This window comes from Callorhinus ursinus, unplaced genomic scaffold (genome assembly GCF_003265705.2).
Source record: "Callorhinus ursinus isolate GAN/ISIS: 27379988/994484 unplaced genomic scaffold, GSC_fseal_2.0 scaffold18, whole genome shotgun sequence".
Classification (NCBI taxonomy): domain Eukaryota; kingdom Metazoa; phylum Chordata; class Mammalia; order Carnivora; family Otariidae; genus Callorhinus; species Callorhinus ursinus.
Window position 1 is genome coordinate 15,587,237 of NW_027397080.1, and position 16,898 is coordinate 15,604,134.

Consider the following 16,898-nt stretch of genomic DNA (forward strand, 5'->3'; position numbering starts at 1 on the left):
GGGGGGGAGAGAGAGAGAGAGAGAGAGAAGCAGAGGGAGAAGCAGGCTCCCAAGGAGCAGGGAGCCCGATGCGGGACTCGATCCCAGGACCTCGGGATCATGACCTGAGCCGAAGGCAGATGCTTAACCATCTGAGCCACCCAGACGCCCATAAGGACTTTTAAATATTTAATTATCACTTACAGCCCCACAAGTTAGATTTTGTTAGTCCCAATTGGTTCAGAGAGGTTAAGTACCTTGCCAGAAAACGTGGTACTAAACCCATGTTATGTGTTTGACTAACTTTTTTCTACTTTTCTAAGTAAATTCCTCTCCATATATCAGTTTGCCCATCAACAAAATAGAAATAACACTTATATAAAACATATCATTGAATGAAAGCACCCGGGGCACCTGCGTGGCTCAGTTGTTTAAGGCGACTGCCTTCCGGCTCAGGTCATGATCCCAGGGTCCTGGGATCGAGCCCCGTATCGGGCTCCCTGCTTGGCTGGAAGCCTGCTTCTCCCTCTCCCACTCCCCCTGCTTGTGTTCCCTCTCATGCTTTCTCTCTCTCTCTCTCTCTCTGTCAAATAAATAAATAAAATCTTTAAAAAAAGAAAAAAAAGAATGAAAGCACCCCCCTCCTCCTTAAAACTTCTCTTTATGTCAAGTACTATAACTTGTTAGGGTTCTTATATAGTGTAGTATTTGAGGAGATCTAAATTTCTGTGTTTTTAAATAAGAATAGATATTTAAGATAGGAAAATCGGACCTGAATAGAACTTTTCCTCACAATGGACTAAGATATATTTAATTTGAAATTTAGGAGGCCAAGAAAGACCAACTTGAAGAACAAGGAGCTAAATTGGATTAACTTTACAATTAATCGTAACATGAACTAGATGATCAGGGAAATTGGGCTAACTAGTTGAAACTACTATTTTTTCCCAAAGGGTTAGCTTATACCATTTGCAAGTGCCTCTACTGTTTGCAGGTGATCAAAACTTACACCAAATTGTGAAATAAAGCATGCCCATGCCACCATTTCAAAGTACTTGATGGTTTAATTAATGATAACTTATTCCTGAATTAACATCCTCATCTACATTTGCAAAAGGTACTTATTTCACTCATTTGTGGTTCTAGCACTGAGTTATTATAATAGTATTTGAAAGTACCTGATCGGCAAATCATTTTGTTAGAGCAGATATGAACATAGAACATATTACTTTTGATCTGCACTCTTCATGGAAAGTCCCAGAATACTTTGGAGACAATATACCAGCAGTGTTTAGAGTCTGTACTGTGGAACAGGTGTGCTGGATGCAGAAGACAAACTGAAATCACTACATATGGACCTAATCTAAAATCTTACACTAATTCTTAGAGTTGGAAGGGACTTTAAAATCTGTCTGATCCTATGCTTAATTATAGATGTAGAAACTGGTCAAAGGGAGCTCACATAATTCAGTGGCAGAAGTGGGAGGATACCCAACCCTCCTGACTTGGGTCTTCCTTGTGCCATAGTACCCCTCATCAGCCTCCTGTTGACCATTTACCGATACCATTTTTTTTCAGTCACTATTGTTTTTTTTAATGTCTGAAGTCATACAAATGGTTATAGGATTGCACCAACACATACTACAATGGGGAAACCTTTTAGTTTTAATACACTGATTTTTATAACTAAGATTTAGAAGAGGAGAGCATATATATTATATAATATTAGCAAACACATTTATTTGTACTTTCCATGTGCCAGGCACTCTTCTAAGTGCTTTAGATATATAAACTCAATGTATTGTGACAACAATCCCATGAGATACACTTTATGATTAACTCAATTTTTCAGATGAGGAAATTGAGGCATAAAGAGATTAGATAACTTGCTCAGGGACATAAAGCTAATTAATAAGTGGCAGAGTTGGTACTTGAACCCAGACACTGCCCCCAGTGTCCATGCCCTCAACCACTGTAGTATATTGCCTTTCTGTTAAGTCAAAACCACCTAAGTAGGACTAAACTAGTCAAAAAAACTAGTGGGGAAAAAAATCCCATGTTTCTGTTCTCAAGTCTTACAGAATGCAATTAATTGATTCTGTTTTTTTAGGCTGGGAAATATGAGTTGATTAAGATACATCTAGAAGCCAGTGAGGAGAGAAACAGGTAGAAAACCTAGTCAGTAAGTTAAGTCATGCACCGTAGTGATAGGGCTTTTATGCCATCAGCCTGGCAGTCTCTTTCATTCCAGTAGTTTGTTTAAATAATTCCTAAACATTTCAGAAGTGAAAGGGTTTTAAAGACAATCTGGTCTTCTACTCCCCTATTCTCTCCACTTAAAAAAAATCTTGTGGGGGTGGATATCTGTGGGGCACTTGGCTTGCTCAGTCAGAAGAGCATGTGACTCTTGATTTCGGGTTTTTAAGTTCAAGCCCCAACATTGGGTGTAGAAGTATATTTAGAAATAAAATCTTAAAAAAAAAAATCTGTTAATGGAACAGATGTCTAGAAAAGACCATAGTCTTATAATTACTACAAGGTATCCCCCCATCTCCTACCCTCTGAAAAATCAGATCCTTTTAATACAGTAATAGGGTTGCAACTGGATTTCTGTTTGAGGTACAAGCTGTTAAAAGGAAAAGCAGTTGGGGCTTGTTATCCTCAGCCTGTCAGCCAGAGTTTAAATGTAGCTGGTAAGCGGGAGGGAGGATAGGCTTGGCATTTAACTGAACTCCCAGCCACACAATCTTGTTTTGATAAAATTACTAAATAACTTTTACCGTAGATCACTAGGGCATGGACTTTCCGGAATTATTTTGTAAATCCCATAGCGTGTGATTTCCACATAGTAGGTGCTAATAAGGGTTTACTATTATAAGTGTTCTCCCAAACTGTCCCAGGGTTAATGCCTGTTTTTACACAGCAGTACTTCCTATTTCTTGGCATTCCAAGTAACTGAGAATTAGAAACTTGAGTAGCCCAAAGGCAACCATGGTATATTATGTAATGGAATTCAGGTTATTTACAGTCACTTCATTCCATTGTGTTTGGTCAGCATCATCCACAGTTGGACTTGATGAAAGTTGTCAGTAAACAGGTAATTTGGATGTGGAGGCATTGACCATTTCAGAATGGTTGTGATGTTTTGTTTTTAAATTTACATACCAAAAAATCCACCCTTTGGGGAGTACAGTTCTATGAGTTGTGACAAATGCATACTGTCATGTAAGCACCATCACACTGCTACCTAACAGTCCTCCCACCCCCAGAATTTTCTTCATGCTGCTCCTTTGTAGTCCAACCCTAGCCCACGCCAAGCCACTGGCAACCACTGATCTATTTTCTCCATCCATATAGCTTTGCCTTTTCCAGAGTGTCATATAAATGGAATCATACAGTAAGTAGCCTTTGAGTCTTGCCTCTTTCACTTAGCATACGCATTCGAGATTATCCACGTTGTCGCATGGATCAGTAGTTCTTCCTTCCTATTGCTGAGTAGTATTCCATTGTATGAATATATATTCATGGTTTATCCATTCACCAGTTGAAGGAAATCTGGGTTGTTTCCAGTTTTTGGCAGTTATTAATAATGTTGCTATATACATTCACGTACCAATTTTTGTGTGAATTTAAGTTTTCATTTCTTTAGGGTAAATACCGAGGAGTGGGATTGCCAGGTTATATGATAAGTATATATTTAATGTTATAAGAAACTGCCAAACTGGGGCACCTGGCTGGCTCAGTTAAATGTCTGCCTTCAACTCAGGTCATGATCCCGGGATCCTGGGATTGAGTCCCGAGTTAGGCTCCTGCTCAGCAGGGAGTCCACTTCTCCCTCTGCCCCTCTACCCGACTTGTGCTCTCTCTATCACTGTCTCTCTCAAGTAAATAAGTAAGATCTTTAAAAAAAAAAAAAAAAAACAAAAACCTGCCAAACTGTTTTCCAAAGAGATTGCACCGTTTTATACATTCACACAGAAATGTATGATGGTTTCAGTTGTTCAACATCCTCTCCGGCACTTGTATTTTCTTAAAAATTTTTAATTGTTCTAATAGTATTTAGTATTCATTTCCCTAATTGCATTTCCCAGATGACTAATGATATTGAGTATCTTTTCATGTGTTTATTTGCCATCTGTATATCTTAGGTGAAGGATCTGTTCAGATTTTTTGCCCATTTTTTTAATTGGTCTGTTTGTTTTCTTATTGTTGAATTTTGAGAGTTCTTTATATATCCTGGATACAAGTTGTTTGTCAGATACGTGATTTGTAAATATTTTCTCTTAGTCTATGACTTGTCTTTATTTTCTTTTGTGGAGCAGGAGTTTATATTTTGATTAAGTCCACTTTATCAGTTTCTTTTGTGGATTGTGCTTTTTGGTGTTGTATCTAGGATTCCTGCCCTGACCCAAAGTTATGAAGATTTTTTTCCCTATGCTTTCTTGTAAAAGTTTTATAGTTTTACATTTTTAATTTTACGTCTATGATCAGTTTTGAGTTTGTTTTTTATAAGGTGTGAGATATAGATCAAGGTTCATTTTTGTTGCTACTGCTATATATATATTTTTAAGATTTATTCTTTTAGGGAGAGAGAGAGTCTGCACCCATGTATGCGATGCGGGGGAGAGGCAGAGGGAGAGGGAGAGAAAGAATCTCAAACAGACTCCATACTGACTGCGGAGCCCAATGTGAGGCATGATCCCTTGACCCTGAGATCATGACCTGAGCTGAAATCAACAGTCTATCACTTAAGTGACTGAGCCATCCAGGTGCCCCTATTTTTTGTTATATTTAAAAACAGTTCTCAGAATTACCTATTTTTTCAGAAGAAACAAACCAAACAGTACTTTTTTTCATAGATAACATGCACATGGGACAGAATTTGGGTATACAATGAAAAGCAAATCTTCTTCCACCTTGGTCCCATAGGCCACCCAGATACCACCATTCCCCTCCCCACTGAGATAACTGCTGTTATCAGTTTGTTATGTATCTTTCCAGGAATAATTTATGCATTTATAATTATATGTCTTTTAATAAATGATAACAAATTATGCTCACTCTTCTGTACCTTGCATTTTCAATGAACAGTGTATTTTAGAGGTCATTTCATAAGCGTCTTTGTTTCATTTTTTGTTTTTTTTTTAAGGATTCTACCTATCCCTTTGAGAGAGAGAGAGTGAGCCAGAGAGAGAGAGCGAGCATGAGCGGGGGGAGGGAAAGGGAGAAGCAGACTCCCCTGCTGAGCATGGGGCTTGATCCCAGGACCCTAGGATCATGACCTGAGCGAAGGCAGGTGCTTAACTGAATTGAGCCACCCAGGCGTCCCTCTTCCTTGTTTTTTATTTATTTATTATTATTTTTAAAGATTTTATTAATTTATTTGACAGAGAGACAGTGAGAGAGGGAACACAAGCAGTGGGAGTGGGAGAGGGAGAAGCAGGCTTCCTGCTGAGCAGGGAGCCGGATGCGGGGCTTGATCCCAGGAGCCTGGGATCATGACCTGAGCCGAAGGCAGACCCTTAACGACTGACCACCCAGGCGCCTCTCTTCCTTGTTTTTTAAAAACAGCTTTATTGAGATGCTATTCACATATCATACAATTCACCATTATCAGATGTACAGTTCAATGACTTTTTTGTACATTCACGGTTGTGCAACCATCACCATAATCTAATTTCAGATTATTTTTATCCCCCCTAAAATAAATCCTCTACCATTAGCAGTCAATCTCTGTCCCTTTCCCCCACTCCTCAGCCCTGGCAACCACTAATCTACTTTCTGTCTCTATAGATTTGTCTATTCTGGACATTTCATATAAATGGAATCATACATGTCTTTTCAACTAGATTCATTTATTGTTTTTTAAATTTTTTTAAAAGATTTTATTTATTTATTTATTTGAGAGAGTGAGAATGGAGAGAGAGCACATGAGAGGGGGGAGTGTCAGAGGGAGAAGCAGACTCCCCGCCGAGAAGGGAGCCCGACATGGGACTCGATCCGGGACTCCAGGATCATGACCTGAGCCGAACGCAGTCGCTCAACCAACTGAGCCACGCAGGCACCCCTTTTAAATTTTTTTTTTAAGATTTTATTTATATGACAGAGAGAGACACAGCAAGAGAGGGAACACAAGCAGGGAAAGCGGGAGAGGGAGAAGCAGGCTTCCTGCAGAGCAGGGAGCCCGATGCGGGGCTCGATCCCAGGACCCTGGGACCATGACCTGAGCCGAAGGCAGATGCTTAACAACTGAGTCACCCAGGCGCCCCCTGTTTTTTAAATTTTAAAAAAAGTTTTATTTAAGTAATCTGTACACCCAGCATGGGGCTTGAACTCACAACCTCGAGATCAAGAGTTACATGCTCTTCCAACTGAGCTAGCCAGGCACCCCTGGATTCTTTCATTCAGCTTAATATTTGCTCTTTTTTTTAATTTATTTTATTTTTTTAAAAAGCCTTTATTTATGTATTTGACAGAGAGAGAGAGCACAAGCAGGGGAAGTGGCAGACAGAGGGAGAAGCAGGCTCCCTGCAGAGCAGGGGGAGCCCGATGCGGGACTTGATCCCAGGACCCCGGGATCATGACCTGAGCTGAAGGCAGTCACTTAACCCACTGAGCCACCCAGGCACCCCAGCTTAATATTTTCATGAGTCTTACTCTTTTTCAATGTATTTCATTTTGTGGTTATACCTTAATTTATTTAACTATATCACTTTTGTTGGACATTTAGGTTGATATTCCTCGTATTTATAGTTTTCTATTTACATAGATATCCAACTATAATATAAATCGCTAAAGATAGAACTATGGGATCAAAACAATATATGCTTTTCTTTTTTTTAGAGAGAGAACGCATGCGTGAATGGGGGGGCAGAGGAGGAATGAGAGAGAATCTTAAGCAGGCTCTATGCGACGCAGGGCTTGATCTCACGACCCTGAGATCATGACTTGAGCCAAAATCAAGAGTTGGATGCTCGACCAACTGAGCCACCCAGGTGCCCCAATACATGCTTTTTTAATTTTGGTAGATAGTGCCAAGTAGCCCTTTGTAGAAACCTAACTAATTTATATCCTCCACCCCCTTCCAACTCCAACAATGTGTGAAATGACTATTTCTCTATAAAACTTTCAAACAGTAGGTATAGAACTTTTCATCATTGCCAAAGGAGGAATAAATAGTTTTAATTTGCATTTTTATTATCAATGAGAATAAGAATCATTTCATTACTTTTTTTTAAGGATCATTTCATTACTTTAAGAGCTATTTGAATTTCTTGTACTGTCGTTTTTGTTGATTTTGCAATTTTTCTTTTAGGTGGTTGGGTGCCTATTGATGTATAGGTATTTTTTATATGTAAAAGAAATTAGTCCTTTGTCTTTGATACATATTGCATATATTTTTGCTGGTTTGTCTTTTGTCCTTTAATTATTATTATGTTTGTTGCCATGCAGACATTTTTATTTTTATTTAAAAATTTATTTATTTTTCACACATCTTTATTTGTATGTAATTGAACATGTCAGTCTTTTATGACTCCTGAGCTTTGGGTCATCTTTAGAAGGACTTTTCTTTCTTAAGATTTATTTATTTATCTTAGAGAATAAGACCAAGTGAGCATGAGTTGGGGGGAGAGGGGCAGAGGGAGAGGGAGAAAGAGAAACCTAAGCGGACTCCACTTGGAACCTGATATGAGACTCGATCCCACAACCTCGAGGTCTCGACCTGAGCCAAAATCAAGTCAGATGATTAACTGACAGCCACCCGGGTACCCCAGAACTGCTTTTCACTTACTGCTGAGAATAATTTTTTTTCAATTTTTAAATAATTGAGATAATTGTAGATTTATGTGTAGTTATGAGAAATAATGCAGAGAGATCTCTTGTATACTTTGCTCAATTTTCCCCAGTAGTACATTTTGCAAAATTGCTGTCTATTATGACAATCAGGATATTGACATTGATAAAATCTACCAGTCTTATTCAGATTTACTAGTTTTACTTGTATCTGTTTACTTGTGTTCAGTTGTGGGTGTATGTGGATTAAGTCCTATACAACTTAGTCACTTTTATAGGTTCTTTTATCCATCATCACAGTCAAGACACTGAATGATTCTGTCACAAAGGTCCCTCATTTTGCCCTTTTATAACCACATCTGCTTCCCTGCCACCCAGTCCCTGACAATCTCACTAATCTGTCCTCTATTCCTAAAATTTTATCATTTCAAAGATGTTATATAAATGTACTCCTTATTTATTTTTTAAGATTTTATTTATTTGACAGACAGAGAGAGGGAACACAAGCAGGGGGAGTGGGAGGGAGAAACAGGCTTCCCGCTGAGCAGGGAGCCCGATGCGGTAGTTGATCCCAGGACCCTGAGATCATGCCCTGAGCCGAAGGCAGATGCTTAACTGACAGCCACCTAGGCGCCCAAATGTACTCTTTTTGTATTGTCTTTTTTTTTTTTTAAGGTGCCAAGATTATAATAAGGAATAAAATCAGATTTATTGTCCTACAGGAGCTTAAAAACTCAAGTAGCAACTAACAACAGTGGTGAGACATAGAACATAAAAGTTCCAGGTGGTGGGATGCCTGGGTGGCTCAGTCGGTTAAGCAGCTGCCTTTGGCCTGGGTCATGCTCCCAGGGTCCTGGGATCGAGTCCCACATCGGGCTTCTTGCTCAGCAGGGAGCCTGCTTCTCCCTCTCTCTCCCTCTGCTTGTGCTCTCTCTGTCAAATAAATAAAATCTTTAAAAAAAAAAAAAGTTCCAGGCGTGGCTGTGGAATTCAAAAATGTATGTATGATATGAATGATAAAGATTATGAAAAATTGGAGATTAGCATCCCCTTATTAAATGGGATTGCTGTTACTTAGCTCTAGCTGATTTTTGCCTTTCAAGAATGTGTGGCGTTCTGGTTTCAAGAGATACCAGAATTCTGAATTTTTTTTTTTACTTTTTATTTTTTAAAAAATTTTATTTTATTATGTTAATCACCATACATTACATCATTAGTTTTTGATGTAGTGTCCCATGATTCATTGTTTTGTATTGTCTTTTGTTCAGCATAATTCTCTGGAGGTTCGTCCAAGTTGTGTGTATCAAGTTTTTTCCTTTTTATTGATAAGTAATTTTCTGTGGTATGGATGTTTAACCATTCACTTCTTGAGAGACATCTGAACTGATTACAGTTGAGTATTACAAATAAAGCTACTATGAATATTCATGTGCAGGTTTTGGTGTGAACTTAAGTTTTCATTTTTCTAGGATAAATGCCTAGGCCTTGGTTGGGTCATGTTGCATGTTGAGATTTCTTTTTTCATAGTCAATTTTATTTAGGTATAATTTGCATACAATAAAATATGTACATTATAAGTAGATAGTTTGATCAGCTTTGATAAATGTATGCAGCTGGGTAAGCATCACCCCACTCAAGATACAGAGTGTTTACATCCACCATACAAACTTCCCCCATCCACCACACAAACTCCCCCATGCCCCAAACTTCTCTGCCTCATCTATTGCTAGAGATTAGTTTTTAGATCATTAGAGATTAGGATTTCATATAAACAGAATCATACAGTGTGTATTTTTTTGAGACTGGCTTTTCTCTTTTTTTATTTAAATATTTTAAGTTATCCCTATTGTTTATGTATTAGTGATTTGTTCTTTTTTTCCCTTTTTTTTTTTTAAGTAGGCTCCACACCCAACATGGGGCTTGAACTCACAACCCTGAGATTAAAATCGCATGCTCTTTGGGACACCGCGGTGGCTCAGTCAGTTAAGCATCTGACTCTTGATTTTGGCTCAGGTCATGACCTTGGGGTGGTGGGATCGGGCCCTGTGTCCGGCTCCACGCTCAGTGCAGTCTGCTTGTCCCTCTCCCTCTGTGCCTCCCCCTTCCGCATTTGCTCTCCCTCACTCTCTCCCTCTCTCTCTCTCTCTAAAAAAAAAAAAATCTTAAAAAAAAGAGTTGCATGCTGTACCGTTGCATGCTCTGCTGACTGAGCCAGCCAGGCGCCCCTCCCTTTTTCTTTTTTTAATAAGCTATTTCTTAGAACAGTTTTAGGTTTACAGAAAAATGGGGGAGATAATACAGTTACCATACACCCTGTAGCAAGTTTCTCCATAGTAGCATCTTACATTAGTATGGCACGTTTGTTCCAACTAATGAACCAGTATTGATACAGTATTATTATTTTTAAAGATTTTATTTATTTATTTGACAGAGAGAGCACAAGCAGGGGGAGCGGCAGGCAGAGGGAGAGGGAGAAGCAGGCTCCCTATGGAGCAGGGAGTCTGATGCAGGGAGCCTGATGCGGGGCTTGATCCCAGGACCCTGGGATCATGACCTGAGCTGAAGGCAGACGCTTAACCGACTGAGCCACCCAGGTGCCCCTTGATACAATATTATTAACTGAAGTCCATAATTTATTCAGATCATAGTTTTTCCATTTTGTCTTCATGTCTTTTTAGGTTTCTCTGTGGCACTACATGATAGATTTTTTAAGAACCTGTAAACGGTTTTACAGAGTGGCTATTCTGTTTCCATTCCCACTGGCAGTCTACCAGTGATCCAGTTTCTCTGCATCCTCGTCAACATTTGGTTCTATCACTATTTTTTATTTTAGTCAGGTGTGTGGTTTTATCTCATTGCAGGTTTAATTTGCCTTTCCTTAATGAGTAATGATGTTGAACGTCTTTTCATGTGCTTCATTTGCCGTCTGTATATCCTCTTTGGTGAAATGTCTGGTTGCGTCTTCTCTCCATTTTGTGACTGAATTACTTAAAAAAAAAAAACAACCTTGAGTTTTGAGAGTTCTTTATACATTCTAGATACTAGTTTTTTGTTGGATATGTAGTTTGTAAATATTTTCTCCTACTCCGTAGCTTGTCTTTTCATCCTTTCCACATGGGGCTTTCACAGAAGAAACTTTTTTAATTTGATGAGGGCCAATTTATCAGTATTTCCTTTTACTGATTGTGCTTTTGGTGTCAAGTCTAAGAACTCTGCCTGGTAGAGCCCAAAGATTTTCTCCTGTTTTTTCTAAAAGTTTTATAGTTGTACGTTTTAGGGCGCCTGGGCGGCTCAGTTGGTTAAGTGACTGCCTTCAGCTCAGGTCATGATCCTGGAGTCCCGGGATAGAGTCCCGCATCGGGCTCCCTGCTCAGCAGGGAGTCTGCTTCTCCTTCTGACCCTCCCCCCTCTCATGTGCTCTCTCTCTCTCTCATTCTCTCTCTCAAATAAATAAAATCTTTAAAAAAATAATTGTACGTTTTACATTAAAGTCTGTGATCCATTTTGAGTTAGTTTTTGTACAAAGTGAGAGGTTTAGATTTCAGAATGTTTTTTTAAATCTCCTACATTCTAGTATATTATTTTATATTTAAGGTTTAAATATTTGATCCATTTGAAATAGAGGAGTATAGGGGCGCCTGGGTAGCTCAGTCAGTTAAGCATCTGCCTTCAGCTCAGGTCATGATCCTGGGGTCCTGGGATCGAGCCCTGCATGGGGCTCCCTGCTCAGTGGGGAGCCTGCTTCTCCTTCTCCCTCTTCCATTCCCCCTGCTTGTGCTCTCTGGCTCTATCTCTCTGTCAAATAGATAAATAAAATCTTTTATTTATTCATATATTTAAAAAAAATTTTTAAAGATTTTATTTGACAGAGAGAGACACAGCAAGAGAGGGAACACAAGCAAGGGGAGGGAGAGAGGGAGAAGCAGGCTTCCCGCCGAGCAGGGAGCCCAATGTGGGGCTCGATCCCAGGACTCTGGGATCATGACCTGAGCTGAAGGCAGACACTTAACTGAGCCACCCAGGCGCCCCAAATAAAATCTTTTTAAAAAAGTGGAATAGAGGAATATGTGAAGGGAGGAATATATATAACCTTCTCATTCCAGGTGGATCAAATATTTAAATTTTAAACATGACACCAGATATTTTCCAGATGTACTCATACCATCATTTATTCAATGATCTTTTTCCCTATTGATAAATGCTATGAACATTAGCATATACGTTTGCATGGGAGCACAAGATTTCATTTTTCTGGGATAATTGCCTAAGAGTGCAGTCCTTTACTTATTTGGGTGGGGGAGGCAAGAGATTTGATTTATTGTCCTTAATTGTGGTATAATTTATATACAGTAAAATGCACAGATCTTAAATATTCAGTGTGTTGAATTTGACATTGTATAAACCCATGTAATCATCACCCCTACGAATACAGTGTGGTTTTTTTTAGATTTTATTTATTTATTTGAGAGAGAGAATGAGATAGAGAGCATGAGAGGAGAGAGGGTCAGAGGGAGAAGCAGACTCCCCGCTGAGCAGGGAGCCCGATGCGGGACTTGATTCTGGGACTCCAGGATCATGACCTGAGCTGAAGGCAGTCGCTTAACCAACAGGCCACCCAGGCGCCCTCGAATATGGTGTTTTAAATCCAACCAAATAAAGGAACAGTCTAGGAAACTAAGGGCAGTGTCAGTCTGGTAATGAGTGTCTGGTTATCATCTGCTTTGTTTTGTTTTAATGGAAGAAGTAGCTCACTTTCCCAGAATTACTGAAAATGCAGAAGTATTGTTTGCTTCTCAACAAAACAGTACAGTAAAATACAGTCTAGTTTCTGAGAGACAAACTTTGATTTTTCTTACAATGTACAGATTCCCCTTATTTCATTAATAGCCACTGGAGCTATTCCTTAAGGTTAATTCCTAATTTGATAAATGATTATTCATTTTTGGTGCTGTGTAGATAGGCTATATTTTTTTTTAAAGATTTTATTTATTCATGAGAGACAGAGAGAGAGGGAGAGAGAGAGAGAAGCAGAGGGAGAAGCAGGCTCCCAAGGAGCAGGGAGCCCGATGTGGGACTCGATCCCAGGACCCTGGGATCATGACCTGAGCCGAAGGCAGACGCTTAACCATCTGAGCCACCCAGGCGCCCCGATAGGCTATATTTTTGTCTACAGGTCTTATTATAGAAATTCCCGTTATACAGAAATCTCTGTTACAAAAAAAGTCTTCTACTTATTTTGAGCAATACCCAGTACTATTTGGGAAGCCCCTTGAAGGTTGTGTGAATGTTATTTGAAAGGTATAATGTTCAGTGGGGTGAACATACTGATAATCTTTAATAAGGCTCTTTCATAACTTGCTGTGGGGGAATACTTTGTTAACTACTACCATGTTAACAATCTTTCCCTATCCTGATTCTTCTGGTGGTAACATTTGTGGGTAAGGGAAAAGGAGGCATATGGTTAAAAAACAAACACGTGATCCCGATGCTCTCCTATCTTCTCGGCTGACTCGGCCAACAAGTTTTCTCTTGGTCACTTAACCAGTACGTAGTTAGTTGCTTTTATTTATTTATTTTTAAAGATTTTATTTAGTTGAGAGAGAGAGAGAGAGAGCACAAGCTGGAGGAGGGGCAGAGGGAGAAGGTGACTCTCCACTGAGCAGGGAGCCCGACACAGGGCTTGATCCCAGGACCTTGGGATCATGACCCGAGCCAAAGGCAGACGCTTAATGGACTGAGCCACCCAGGTGCCCTGTCAGTTACTTTTGTTAAGGGCAAACCAGGAGAGGTCATTTCTCATATTAGAGAGTTAGACAATTTGTTGGGGGAGGAACGCAGCAGTACGGGGCAAGAGTTGACAGGGCAGATACTCATTTAGGTTGCTAAACTTCACCAAGTTCTGAAAACCACTGCCATGATTCCTGCAGGTTCATTTCACAGTTTTGGCCAATGTTTTCATATGCTGCTAGCTTATCCCTAACAATAGAACACTGTTTTATTGGAAGAGAATCTATATTACTATAATCATCATTAATTAATTTTAAAAGTTGTGTATGAAAGAGATGGAGATGTTTTCCTCAGTGCCCAGTATGAATAAGGAGACAAGAATAAGGATGTGTTTCTCCACATCTGGTTTGCTTGGATCCTGGTCAGTGAAGATGTGCCAAGCCATGCAATTAAAATGGTGCTGTGGCAAGGGTGGTGCTTGATGCCAGTTGTTCATTTACAGGTAGCTTTTGAAAATGGCTGCCTCTCATTTCACCGGGCTCACAGCCGTTGCTGATGTAATTAAAGATCTAGACACTCAGATAGCTGTAAGTAAGCGCACTGAGGCCACTATTGGCAGAACTTGGTAAATGTGCTTCTGGTCTTGATGACACCAAAGCTGCTGTCCACAGTGTCTACCTCATGGCTTTAAAATTGAGGAGTCTTGGCTACTCCAGCCTAGGGACTCTGCATGTACTTAAAGATTGCTAACACAGAAAATTTGCTCTTGATGACAAGGAACAGCTTACTTTTAACAGTTGCTAAAAATTGTGTTTATTAGACATAGACCTGACATAGACTTAAGCATGTTTTGAAGTGCCAAAATGAACTAATCTGTTTTCTTAAGTTTTGTGGCTGAGTTTTAAATATGTGATTGTGCCATGATTTATTTGAACTTAACATTATTTGCTGTTCAAAAATAATGCATGTAGTACTTAACCTATTCTGTTTTTACAAAGTCTTCAAAAATGTCTTATTCTAGTTTATTTTTGTATGTAAGATTTATTTCATTTACTTTCTTCCTTATTTAATTTTGTGGACTATTTCATTTAGCTTTTGGAGAAGAGATGGTTTCTAAATATGAGGTGAGAGCAATGAACATTCTTCATTCCCTCCATTTTTAATGTGCAGGTATCAAATGGTCACTATCCCAGATATCCTGAAGACCCTTCAAGTCTGACAGACATTATGCAATTTTACTTTCAAACCTTATCCTTTATTAAAGGTGTTTCTGGAGCTAGTTCTCTTGTTTTCCTTCTACAGTTGATTGGCCTTGGTCCTCACAGCTCCAAAAAGAAACAGGATCTCGATAAGCTCTATGAGCTGAAGTCCAAAGCTCGGCAGATTATGAACCAGTTTGGCCCCTCAGCCCTAATCAACCTCTCCAATTTCTCATCCATAAAACCGGAACCAGCCAGCACCCCTCCACAAGGCTCCATGGCCAATAGCACTACAGTGGTAAAGATACCGGGTACTCCTGGGACAGGAGGGCGTCTCAGCCCTGAAAACAATCAGGTATCATCTCTTACTTTTTGCTCTCCCTAGGCATCTCTTATCTGTTATTTGAACCAATAATGCTTTGAGAGATGTCTGTCTCAGATGCTGCCTCTTCCTCTCAGCTGAAAAAGTCTTTTCCCTCCTTTGGACTTCTAAAGTTCTTTATCAAATTATCATGTACAACGTTTGTCAGTGTTTACTCTGTGGTGTTTATGTGTTATGTATACGTACATACATTCCTACACACTAACACTGTTGCCTATGACAGGTTTTTATATATGTAGGTATAAATATATATACGCTATATAATTGTTAAATAAAGTAGTTAAATAAAATAATAAAATAACTAATGGATTCATTATTCATTATTCCTGTAATAAAAGCATTATTGCCTCCTGTCTTTTCTCCTTCTAGTTCAGCCAGCTGCTCTATTATTAACTTTCTGCACTGATTCTAAAATCTGCCCCCACATGCCCCCTCTCCCCCACTTTCTGCCCATGATTCTGATTCTGCCCTCCAGAGCCACAAGAGATAAGAAATAAGTATAATCTCTTGTCTTGGGCCTTGTAGGCTGGATAGAGTAGGAGGGAGAGACATTTCAAGGGAATGGGGGGAGGGACTAGCAAAGGCGAATGGGGAGGGTTGGGCAGATAGTCAGGAAGCCAACCTGTGGAGTCTGTTAGAGAAGAACAGGAGGTAAAATTATATAGGCAGGATTATGGCAGAATATACTGGGCATATACTAGTCTGTCTCTTTTGAAACTCTTAGTCATTAGACAATCTGCAAATATTTAATAAAGGAGTAAGTAACATAATAAAAGTTGTATGTCTTAGGAGGATTAACTTGGCAGTAAGTGGACAAGAAAGGTAGGAAAGGGGTAGACTGAGAGGAAGACCAAGTCTAACTAAGACTTTTGCAGTAAATCAAGACATGGAATGAAGGCTTGCCTTAAGTGGTAATGGTAGAATGGATAGATCTGACACATAATTAACAAATAATTTATTTTAAAAATTCATCTCTTCTTTATGTCCAAGATTATACATGCTTATCACAGAAACTTTAGAAATACAGAATAAAGAGCCCATAATTCTACCACCACCCCAAAAAACTATGGTTAGCATTTTAATGTGTGTCCTTTGATTATTGTTTAATGGCATGTGTATGTGAAATGACATTTCAGTGAAAGAGGAATCACAGTTGTACACACTTAGGCAAATATTATACAGAGATGAACACATGTTCCCTGCCATCAGAGAGCTTTCAGCCTATTAAGTCAGAAACAGGCAAGTTTATAAATATATGCAGTGACAGAAGGGTGCATGGGGTACGGTAGAGGCCAAAGGAGGAAGTGGTTCCTTTGACCTAGGTGGGTTAGGAAAGGCAGAAAGGAGGCACCATGGACTGAGCAGATAGGAAGAAGGGTGGGAAAACATGTCCAAAGGCAACAGAGGTGCAGTACCAGTTACGGTGGTCGGAAAATTGCAAATTACATAATATAGAGGGAAGGTAAGGCACAGTGAGCTCAAGAGGCAGAAATAAACTGACAGGTGTTGGCCTCTCTTCCACACTGCTCTTTTAGCCTTTCCCTAGGCCACTTCTGTCTTGGAAGTATAGTCTTGGAGCAGACTACCAGGGAGGCCAGACTGTTAACTTTTGGAAGGTAGAAACTAAACCCAACAAATTGACAGCATTTCTTCATTAGAGGGTAATGAAGTGTTCTGTTTCCTTAATACTTGGCTGAAAAATCTTCTCCCAATTAACTTTAGGTATTGACCAAGAAGAAATTACAAGACTTAGTAAGAGAAGTGGATCCTAATGAGCAATTGGATGAAGATGTGGAGGAGGTAAGGTGGGGTTGGGC

The 16,898-nt window shown here is 39.5% G+C and overlaps 1 protein-coding gene across 3 annotated transcripts in view; it reads left to right on the top strand.

The window, feature by feature from the left end:
- TAF12 (TATA-box binding protein associated factor 12) overlaps positions 1 to 16,898 on the top strand; it is a 35,121-nt gene that overhangs the window by 1,901 nt on the left and 16,322 nt on the right. The window contains exons 2-4 of one of the 3 annotated variants that reach the window (XM_073903083.1): positions 14,003 to 14,087; positions 14,803 to 15,054; positions 16,804 to 16,881. In XM_073903083.1, coding sequence (XP_073759184.1) covers positions 14,016 to 14,087; positions 14,803 to 15,054; positions 16,804 to 16,881 — 402 coding nt within the window. In that variant the 5' untranslated portion in view covers positions 14,003 to 14,015. Of the gene's footprint in view, positions 1 to 14,002; positions 14,088 to 14,605; positions 14,625 to 14,802; positions 15,055 to 16,803; positions 16,882 to 16,898 lie in introns of those variants that run through there. The other 2 variants (XM_073903084.1, XM_025856838.2) reach the window with 2 other exon arrangements.